Genomic DNA, 11,354 nt, shown 5'->3' with positions numbered 1-11,354 from the left:
AATTACGGGTATAGGACGGCTTAAACATGTGGAAAATGAGATTTTCATTATTCACTCACTGTATTTAACATTTATTATTCCTTTAAAATCGCACAACAACTTCAATAAAACACAGTTTAATCACTCATCTGCACACTTATTTCACAATTATGTCACTTTTAAACTGCAAAATCTTCTAAGAGCTGTCTTGAATCTTCACGAGTCTCTCTCAACAGCCTTGATGTGGATAGATACGTACAGCAACCGGTAATCAGAGTCAGAACTGTGTCTGCAAAATCACAAGGATTATTAAACAATTTTTGCTGTCACTAATTACAAGTAATATAATTGACAGAGTGGATTGCTAAAATTTGCTCTAATGAAAGCCACTCAATGGGGTATATTTCACATTTGCAAGAACGATCTCACTGAAGTAATTAAGTCCATCGAAACACTTAGAAACTAACCTCTCGTCTGACGAAAACGGTCTAAAGACGCAGTGGCAATTTCTCCAGATCTGTTGACAGTGATATTTTGAGTTATCACTTTACTGAGTGACTAAAATGTAGTTCGTGTGCCTTTGAACACAACAATATGTTAGAATTCATTTTATAAAGACGAACTATTGCGCTACTGTACGGCTACTTACATATTAATTACACTATTAATATTTTCACAGTTGTTTCTTCAATACAAAATTAATGCCAACGGAAGAACAAACGTAAAACATACTTACCAATGACAGGTTTGTTGAGATGCAATTTTCTGTGTGGACAGATGTAACTTTTTCAAACGGTCGTAAGTCGCAGAAATCGCAGGAGTCACAGAAATCGCAGAAGTCACAGAAATCGCAGAAGTAGCAGGAGTCGCAGAAATCGCGGAAGTAGCAGAAATAGCAATGGCGGAGGGATACACGACCTAGGTTCCTTAACTGCGCTTCTGAACTGCGACAAATCACAGTTAAGAATAACAGATACTGAAAAGTAGCATTAACAGAAATCACTGATATCGGAAAATCGCAGTTTAGCCCATCACTACTCCTGTCACTTGATGTCTCAAAAATGATTTGATAAAGATATTCCACACTGCTTCCTTTACTTACTTGTTGAAAATGTTTTAGTAACCTCACTTAAAAACGATGAATTCTCTTGTGCTTGATAATATCAAGAGACATTCGCTTCATGTTTTCTGTCGTTTGCTTGAAACTTGCGGGTACGGGACTCGAGAATGAAAGGACAACAATTCCTGGGAATTTTTCTTCTCCTCAATGTGTTATATCTCCTGGTGAACTTAGACAGCTCAATAATCTTTGTCCATGAGTTTGATTGTGAGCATTGGTGCTGAACGTCATATCCGTAAACAACTTTGTTTGTGGTAGTTTGGGATACTAATAAATGTTGTCCTTTATGCAAAGATTTATAAAAAATTGCGCGGCCAATTGTTAGTTTATATGTGAAGGAAGAACTGGTTTTATACCAACGTTATGACATCGTCTGCTTCATGCTAATCAATACTGCCGATTGATGGACTGTAATTGTAACGATGTTTGTTGCAGTAGTTTTTATTACTGCGGCACATTCGCATTGTTCAGCCGTAGGTCAACTGCGTTTGTATTGGTGCAGTATTATTACACATATGTATGCTGCCGGTTGTAGTTATTTTTCACAGGGAGAGGCTAGAGTGAACTGCTTTTCGTGGAGACTATTCGAAGCGGCTTGAATCCCAACCGATCAACTGTACGAAAAAGTTAATCTGTTAGTATAATATTTTATATCGAGTGTAAAAAACATGCATTCGATTTCATTTATCTTTCGTCCTGCATGTGAGCGATTGTTCGTAAGGCAGCAATTTTTACGTGTTCATATTTATTGTGTACCAATAGTCTTTCTTTTGTTACAGCATAATGAGTAACTGGACCGTTAAAAAAGTCTGCCCTTTGCCATCAGAGCTGTCAGGAATTAAGAAAAATATTCCGTGCCCTGAAGAAGGCTGCAGTGGCACATTTCTTAATACGTCGAATTTGGATATGCATCTTAGTAAACACCATAAAAAAGCGAATATTGATTTACTGAAGAAAGGCGATTCACAAACAATATTTCAGTATCATTGCCCAGTCGAGAAGTGTCTATATAATATGAAATCCGATCGATTTTTCAAGAACATGAAATATCTGAAGCAGGCAAGTAATTGTACTGTTTACAGACCCCAGATCCGGCTAAATTGCGAAAATGGCCGTATTGACTTTTATATCAGATTCCTTTTGACATGAGCACTGTTTATATTTACTATACCAGTTGTTTTTCACGTCCTCAGTAATATTTTTGACTGGAGTGTCCTCCTGTTGTTACTAAACAAATAAGTGACTAATGGGACTTATTTCTCCCGTACAGCTATCTTGTATTCCAGTTTGCAGTAGCAATTTTATATTTATGATATCCTTTTCATCTGCTTTTATGGATGGTGGTATATTCTTTATTTTCTTTTGGTTCTGGTATCCTTAATAAAAGAACTTATTATTGCTCAAGTAACTTCCCGTATCTCACACTTCTACCATATTTATTCATATATTATTTGTAAAACATTTATTGCTGCCTGGTATTGAGGTTATTGTAATACCCATGCATGAATTTCCATGTGAAGGATTCATCTTCACACTCAACCACTTGATGTCCACTGCTAAATAAAGCCCTCTTCTAGACCAAGCAGTATGGTGCAGTGATTAACACACTGAACTCGCATTCAAGAGAACAATGGTTCAGATCTGCATCTATCCATTCTGATTGTTTTCTGTGATTTCCATAAATTGCTCCAGGTAGCCTAAATGTCGGGATGGTTCCTTTGAAACAGCGTGTCCAATTTCATTCTCTATCCTTGCAGCAGTCTAAGCTTTTGATCTTTCTCTAATTGCTTCAATGTTGATGGGACATTAAACCTAATCTCCCATCCATTACATTCTTCTGCAGAACAATCCTTTTTTTATGGTGGGTTTGCCTTGTGCACCAGTAATTAGCCCTAGGTGACTCTGAGCTACATTCGTCCCTGCACTAACACCCCCTGACACTATCTCCGCTTGCTTGAATGGAATACTTCTGTCTTGACTTCCATAAACTAACTGTATTTCTTAGCTGTCCGAACATTCCTGTGCTGCTTGTTATTATTTTACTCTGAACTACTTTAATGTATTATAACAAATAGATCTGACAATGGGAAAGGTGTCTGTGTATTCTTCTCATTACCATTAGCAGTGGAGTCCCCCAATGATGGAGGAACTGATAACCTTATAGTTCAGACCCTATAAAACCACACTATCATATCCATATTGGTCAGCACTGCACATTTTATGATTTCTTTTACCCATCTATTATGTCACTGTCTTGGGATTTTCTACACCTACACACATTCTGCGCAAGCCATGATACAGTTCATGTTGAGTACTCCAGGAAGGAACTTCCTTGGCCAAGTGACAATGTACTTACCTGGCTTCCTATTATTGACTGGGGTGTAGTGAGTAAAAATTTGAGAAGAGAATTAAAGTCCAAGTAGAAGAAATAAAAACTCTGAGGTTCTCTGATGAGACTGTAATTCAGTCAGAGGGCAAAAGACGTGGAAGACTGTTTAGGTTAGGAAGGAAGTGAGACTCTGAAAGTAGTAGATAAGTTCTGCCTAACTGGTCAGCAAAATAACGGATGATGGCCATAGTAGAGAGGATACAAAATGCAGGCTGGCTATAGCAAGAAAAAAATTTTCTGGGAAAGAGAAATTTAAGTGTGATGAAGTCTTTTCTGGGTCGACAGAAGCATCCGATCCCACGCGTCGGCTTTGACCCGTGACGTAAGGGTGTTGTCGTGTGTGACGTCATGACGGCGCGGAGTTTGGTTTGAATGTGGCTGTCTCCAGTTCTGTTTTATCTTATTTTATTTGCTTTTCTGATCTGTTCGTTCTATCTCGTGAGATTTTTTTTTTTTTTTAATTTAAAAACACTTATTACTTATTTTAATTATCTGTTTCCTCGAATTTATGTTTTAGTTTATTATATTTATCTTTCTGATCTGTTCGTTCTATCCCGAGAGATTTTTTTTTTTTTTTAAAAAGACAAAAAACACTAATTAGCTACTGAAGCATCTTTATCTTCTATGGGTTGCAGGGGTTACGACCCCTGGGGAGGTGGGTGGATATTCATGCGTGGCTGTCTTCACTTACACGTTGTAGCTACGCAAGGCGTCTAAATTTGTTTATATTTAGTTTGCCCCCCACCCAAAACACCCCATTTCCTGCGCTTTTCCCGTTAGTGTCATTCGGCTTCTTGTTGAAAGTGTGTGTGTTTGTTTTTGTTTCCGCCATATTTGTGACGTCATGGGTCAAAGCAGATGGGTGGAATCGGACGCTTCCGTATTTCCTCTTTTCTACAGGTATTTGTCTGAGTGTAGTCTTTGAGAGGAGTGAGTTGTGGTCAATAAACAAACAAGAAGAGAATAGAAGCTTTTGAAATGTGGTATACAGAATAATGCTTGAGGATTAGATGGTATGTTGGATTACTAATGAGCTGATACTGAATTGAAATGGTGAGAAAATAAATTTAGGGCTTAACTTCAGTAAAAGGAGGATTAGTTGATAGAACTCATCTTGAGGCATTATGAATTTATAAGTTTGGTAATGGAGGAAACCCTTGGGGTGTAAAAAAAAAAATGTAGACGAAGTCAAAGTTTTGAGTACAGTCAACTGCTTGAAGTTGATATATGTTGCAGTAGTTAGGGATAGATGAAGATATGTTATTAAATTTTCCTCCCCAGTCTGTTCCCTGATCTATTTATTTGTTTTCTTGTCTCTCGTAGTATCCTAATCTGTAGCGCGAAACTCTTGATTTCTCACTAAACAATAATGAGTTTTAGGATTGTATTTGCATTAAGAGTTCATGTGGCCATAAGTCAAAACTGATAATAAAGCTGATCGTAATCCATCTATTTCATGCACATAGGAAGCTTAGCTTCGAAAATGCTATAGTCACTTTACCATAGCCCATTCATTTAATTTTTAGTTGCTAAGTTGCTGTATTAGTTGAAGTTTATCTACAATCCTGTGAAACACATTCTTTATTGTTGTTCCGAGTTGAGGTTTAGAGTACTTCCTATTTGGGTGTCTGATTTTGAAAGTATCACTCATGTGAAATTCAACTTGCCTTTTTCTCACACGATTAAAAAAAAAAAAAAAAAATAATAATTTGACGTGGTGCCTCATTGCAGACTGTTAACAAAGGTACAATGATCATACAGATTAGGTTCCATAATTGTATGTGGCTTGAGGATTTATTCAGTAATGGAAGGCAGTACATCATCCTCAATGGCAAGTGTTCATCAGAGACAAGGGTATTGCCAGAAGTGCAACATGAATGTGTGATAGGACTGCTGTTATTTTCTATATACGTAAATGATCTGGCGAACAGGGAAGTGTAATAGAATCACTGTTATTCTCTACATACATAAACGGTTCGGTGGGCAGGATGAGCAGCAATCTGTGGCAGTTCACTGATAATGCTGTGGTGTAAGGGAAAGTGCCAAAGATGAGTGACTGTAGGATGATACAAGATGACTTAGACAAAATTTCTACACTTGTGTACAAAATTAAAGCAACAAACAGAAATTTTGCAGAATTGCTTTTATTTTGCCACAAAACAGTATAAACAGGTGATATTAAAGTAGAAACAATGTAAAGAATACAGAATGTAATCAACTGCAACATGCATAATGGTAGACAAAAATGTTCTCTGTTTTTTTTTCCAACTTAACGGATTTGTACATGCATTCTGACAACTGGTTAATGTGCTCACTATGGGATGTGACCACCTCTGGCAGCAATACAGGCCTGATGATGATGGGACATGCTGTGAATGGTTTTATCACACTCATGTTGAGACAATAATTGCCCATTCTTCCTGCGGAGCTGCTCACAAGCCTTGGAGAATGGTTGGTGAATGCTGATGGTATGCAACCCATCTCCATTGTGCATCTCAGACATGCTCCATGGTATTGAAATCGGGAGAGTGAACAGGCCATGGCGTCCGTGCAATATCTTCCATTTCCCAAAAAATATCAACAATCAGTGCTCTATGAGGTCGAGCATTATCGTCCATCAATACAAAGTCGCATGAGATCCCAAGATCTCATGATACCTGACACCAGTTAAATCTTGCCGTTTCACCCATACAATTTCATGAAGAGGAGTTTGAGTGGCCAACATAGTCCCTGCCGACACCATTAGGGATCCTCCTCAATATCGGTCTCTTTCCACAACGTCTGGGTCCCGAATTTGTGTTCCACGTGCCCTCCAGATGTGTATCCATTGAGAATCACTCTCCAGACCAAATTGAGAGTCACCTGTGAAAACAACATTGGCCTACCTTAAGACTGTCTAGGTGCCATGTTGAAAGTTTCACCCTAAACATTCCCTTCTGTGAAGACACACCAGAGGTAAACAGACAGAAGGTCTCCAACAATGAAGACGTCTCTGCTGAAGCCTTCTGTACAACATTTGCCTCGATACAACACATCCAGGGGATGCTGGGAGGTCACATGCCAGTTGCAGTGCAGTGCGAAGGCAGTACCGTCATGCCCTTACAGCCAACTAACGGTCCACTCTTTCTGATGTCACACATGGTTGACCTTGTTCTGGTCTCTGGGATACAGTTTCAGGCTCTATAAACTGTCTCCTCATCCAATTCACGTTAAGCCTTCAGGCTGTAACAGTTTGCGACTCTCCTGCTTCCATTCTTTCTATGATCCTTCACAGCAGAGCATCTATAGGTGTCTTCTGTGTGCCGTACTGTATGGTCTGTGACTGCGTACACAGCAATTGTGAACGTGGGACTGCCCTGCAAATACTACCCCACTAGGTAGGGCCCCTGACGTCATTGCTGGCATGGTTGTCCATTGGTCAGGATACCATCTTACCTGCAGAACACAATCATAAACACATCAGTTGACAGTTTGTATGATTATATCGTGAATTAGACAAAGGACAGGGAAATGGCAGTTTGTTGCTTTAGTTTTGGACACCAGTGTAGTTGGTGTGGTAAATGGGAGCCAGCTCTGAATGTAGAAAAATGTATGTTAATGCAGATGAGTAGGAAAAACAATCCTGTAATGAAACTTCCTGGCAGATTAAAACTGTGTGCCGGACCGAGACTCGAACTCGGGACCTTTGCCTTTCGCGGACAAGTGCTCTACCGACTGGGCTACCTTAGCACGACTCACGCCCCGTCCTCACAGCTTTACTTCCGCCAGCACCTCGCCTTCTACCTTCCAAACTGGTGGAAGTAAAGCTGTGAGGACGGGGCGTGAGTCGTGCTAGGGTAGCTCAGTCGGTAGAGCACTTGCCTGCGAAAGGCAAAGGTCTCGAGTTCGAGTCTCAGTCCAGCACACAGTTTTAATCTGCCAGGAAGTTTCATATCAGCGCACACTCCGCTGCAGAGTGAAAATCTCATTCTCCAATCCTGTAATGTTTGCATACAGCCTAGTAGTGTGCTGCTTGACACAGTCACGTTGATTAAACATTTAGCCGTAACATTCCCAAGTAATATGAAATGGAATGAGCCTGTAAGAATGATATTAGGGAAGGTGAACAATTCACTTCAGTTTATTGATAGAATTTTATGAAAGTGTGGTACATCTGTAAAGTGCAGCCCATTCTTGTGTTCTGCTCTACTGTCTGGGATTTCTATTATCAGGTCAGTTTAAAGGAATACTTGAAAGCATTGCAGAGGCGAGCAAGCAACACACGAGTATTGTGGACATGTTTTGTGAACTCAAGTGGGAACCCTGGAGGGAACATTACATTCTTTTCATGGAAGACGATTGAGGAAATTTAGAGACCCAGCATTTAAAGCTGACTGCAGAATGATTGTACAGCTGTCAACATACATTTTGTATAAGGACCACGAAGATGAGAGAAATTAGTACTTGTATGGTAGCATATAGACAGTCATTTAACCCACACACTTCTTACAAGTGGAACAGGAAAAGGATGTGACTAGTAATGGTACAAAGTTTCCTCCGTCACACACCATATAATGGTTTCCAAAGTATGTATGTAGCAGTCAATCTGTTGCTTAGTCCAAGATATAGATTAGGTTGGAAGGTGACACGGCAGTTATGCTTTGGTGAAGCTAACAAACGTGAATACAAAACCTTAGTTGTGGTGAAATACTGATCTGTAGCATAGCCCGAGACCAAGTTAATGTCGAAAGGTCAGTTTGGTTGTGCAAAGCAGTACTGAAAGTTTCAGTTAATCCAGAGAATCTTACTCTACAACCTATAGCCTTATAAATGTATCTATGATTAATTGTTTTCCTTACATTTCTCAGCTGTTTAACTACTGTATGTAATTAATATACTACAATGGCGTAAGAGGAAAAATAGGGCCTTAAGAAAATTGAGGAAGAAGTAGATATGGATCCAGTCTGTGATGTACCATAATGCTTGGGAGAAAAAGATGTAAACTCATATCATGCTTGTATTTGACTAATTTAGATAGTGTCTTCTCATGCTCTAGTTAAAGATCAACACTAGCATGGACTAGGACCATTTAATTGGATAAGTCAATAAATATTAGGAATAGTTACCAAATTATTCCACAAACACTGTGATGTTCATGTTGTCTCCATGCCTAATTCACCATATTTTTCTCGTTCAGTAACAACCCGTTGAAAATATCTTTCAATGATTTAATACTTACGTTGTATTGTTTTATAAAATCTGATTCATAATTAACTGATTTTTTGTTACTTTGTTATGATTTGGCTGTTTTTGTTGCAATTTTATATATATTTTTTAATAAAACTGTACACTGTTTAAATTCCAAAGTCTTCTGGAAAAAACAAATAAATGATAATAGTGACATTGCAGTTACTTTTCTTTATAGCGTTAAAAAAGTATTTCAACATAAATGAAATAATAACATATCAAGAACATCATTAGAAACTGAGAATAATACAAAACAGAATTTCTCTCACTGAAAGTCTATTGTGTCTATTGAGGTCGAAATTAAGTGTGATAGTAAATTATCTGGTCACATATAGCAAGTCTAGGTGAAACCAAGTTAATTTTTGGATGTTTTTACCAGCCACCTTATTCTTCTATGACAATTCCAGAGTCATTCAAAGAAAGTCTACAGTCAGTAGCATGTAAATACCCAGATCGTACAATACTAATTGGACGTGACTTTCACCTGCTGAGTATAGACTGGGATACCTAAGGATTTGTTGTGGGGATTACAACAGATAGCCATGCAAAGTACTTTTGAACATGTTTTTTGAAAACTGTCTTGAGCAACTAGGAAGTACTATACAAAATTTTCGGGACTGGTGCTGCCACCTATGGAAAACCTTACCTTTGGACTAATGGTCACCATCATCCTCGAAGTAGTTCCCATCCGCACATACACACCAGTCCCAGCACTTCTGCCTCTGGTCAAATGTTTTCTGAAAGTCGTGTTCTTTGAGGGTGTTCCTCACCACCAGTGATGGTTCTTGAATCCTCTCCTGAGTGTCGAACCGATGGTCTTTCAATTTGAGTTTCAGTTTTGGGAATAGCGCGAAGTCGCAGGGTGCCAAATCTGGTGAGTATGGTGGGTGGGGTACAACCGCCATGTTGTTTTTTTGCCAAAAAGGTCCTGGTGAGCAAGGGCCTGTAACAGGGCGCATTGTCATGATGCAGCAGCCAGTTCCCTTGACGTCAAAGTTTGGGCCATCGACGCTGCACGTCTTCACTGAGCCGTCGTAAAATGTCACAGTACTATGCGGAATTCACTGTTTGGTTGGGTGGGACGAATTCTTTGTGAAAAACTCCCTTGGTATCAAAGAAAATGATCATCATGCTCTTCACTTTGCTCTTCACCTGTCTCGCTTTTTTGGGTCCTGGAGAGCCGGGGCTTTTCCGCTGGGACGATTGTTGCTCTCATGCTCTGTCCCCCAAACACATGTTGAATCATTGCAAGGGTCTCCGTAGCACTTTTCCTGAGATTTGTACAGAATTTGATACACGCGCTGTTCTGTTCACGGATCCATCATAAAATCGCACTCACCAAACACAGAGCATTACAGAAATCACTGTGGACATGCAACACGTCCTGGCAGCTGAATGCCAGTCTGCATACTGACTCATCAGATACGCAGCTCTCGCCACCTAGTGGTGCAAAGATCTACTACTCCTACTTTTCAGATGGCAGCACCTGTCCCAAAAATTTTGGATAGTTTGGCAGTCCACACGATCAGTTTAGAAACAGGGATTAGCGATCATGATGTCTTTGTAGCAGCTATGTTTAAAAACAGTATTAGGTCAGTCAAGTAGGCTAGGAGAGTATTTCTGTTAGAAAGAGCAGATAAGCACTTCTTAGCATCTCACTTAGACAGCGAAATGACATCACTTAATTGCAGTAAGATCGACAGAGAGAAAATTGGGCAAAGTTTAAGGAGATTGTAAATTATGGTCTAAAAAATTATGTCCCTAATGAGTGGATTAAGGATGGAAAACATTCACCGTGGTTTAATAACAGAATTTAGAAACTCCTGAGAAAGCAGAGGCTGTCGCACTCTTTGGATCAAAAGAGAACACACAAATGACGACAAGCAAAGGTTAGTAGAGATTTGTGTGTCTGTGCTTAACTTGCATTTATCACGAATCTCTCGCTCAGCCAAAGTCCCAAGCAACTGGAAAAAAGTGCAGATGACTTCTGTGTATGAGAAGCGCAAAAGAACGGACCCAAAAAATTACGGACCAGTATCCTTAACGTTGGTTTTCTGCATAATCCTTGAACGTATTCTCAGTTGGAATATAATAAATTTTCATGAGACCGAGAAGCTTATGTCCACAAATGAGCACGGTTTTAGGAAGCATCACTTGTGCGAAACTCAGCTTGCCCTTTTCTCATATTATTTACTAGGAACTATGGATGAAGGGCAAAAAGCAGATTCCATATTTCTAGATTTGGGAAATATGTTTGACACAGTACCCCATTGCAGGCAGTTGGAGAAGGTATGAGGACATGGAATAGGTTCACAGATATGTGAATGGCTCGAAGACTTTGTAAGTTCTAGAACTAAGTACATTGTCCTTGATGGCGAATGTTCATCAGAGACAAGGGTGTCATCAGGAGGGCCCCAGGAAGTGTAATAGAATCGCTGTTATTCTTTACATACATAAATGATTTGGTGGACAGGATGGGCAGCAATCTGTGGTTGTTTGTTGATGATACTATGGTGTACAGTGAGGTGTAGTCATTGAGTGACTGTAGGATGATACAAGGCGACTTAGACAAAATTTCTAGTTAGTGTGATGAATGGCAGCTAGCTCTAAATGTAGAAAAATGCAGGTTAATGCGGATGA

At 39.4% G+C, this 11,354-nt stretch overlaps 1 protein-coding gene across 2 annotated transcripts in view; it reads left to right on the top strand.

The window, feature by feature from the left end:
- The first annotated feature begins 1,306 nt into the window (after window positions 1-1,306).
- The window catches only part of LOC124607391, a 34,850-nt gene continuing 24,802 nt past the window's right edge, over window positions 1,307-11,354 (top strand). Inside the window, exons 1-2 of one of the 2 annotated variants that reach the window (XM_047139710.1) lie at window positions 1,307-1,715; window positions 1,879-2,158. In XM_047139710.1, coding sequence (XP_046995666.1) covers window positions 1,883-2,158 — 276 coding nt within the window. In that variant the 5' untranslated portion in view covers window positions 1,307-1,715; window positions 1,879-1,882. Of the gene's footprint in view, window positions 1,734-1,878; window positions 2,159-11,354 lie in introns of both variants that reach the window. The other variant, XM_047139709.1, reaches the window with a different exon arrangement.

Source organism: Schistocerca americana, chromosome 3 (assembly GCF_021461395.2).
Source record: "Schistocerca americana isolate TAMUIC-IGC-003095 chromosome 3, iqSchAmer2.1, whole genome shotgun sequence".
In the NCBI taxonomy this organism is placed as follows: Eukaryota; Metazoa; Arthropoda; class Insecta; order Orthoptera; family Acrididae; genus Schistocerca; species Schistocerca americana.
Note: the sequence above shows the minus strand (reverse complement) of the source record. Positions and strands in the feature narration are given on the sequence as shown.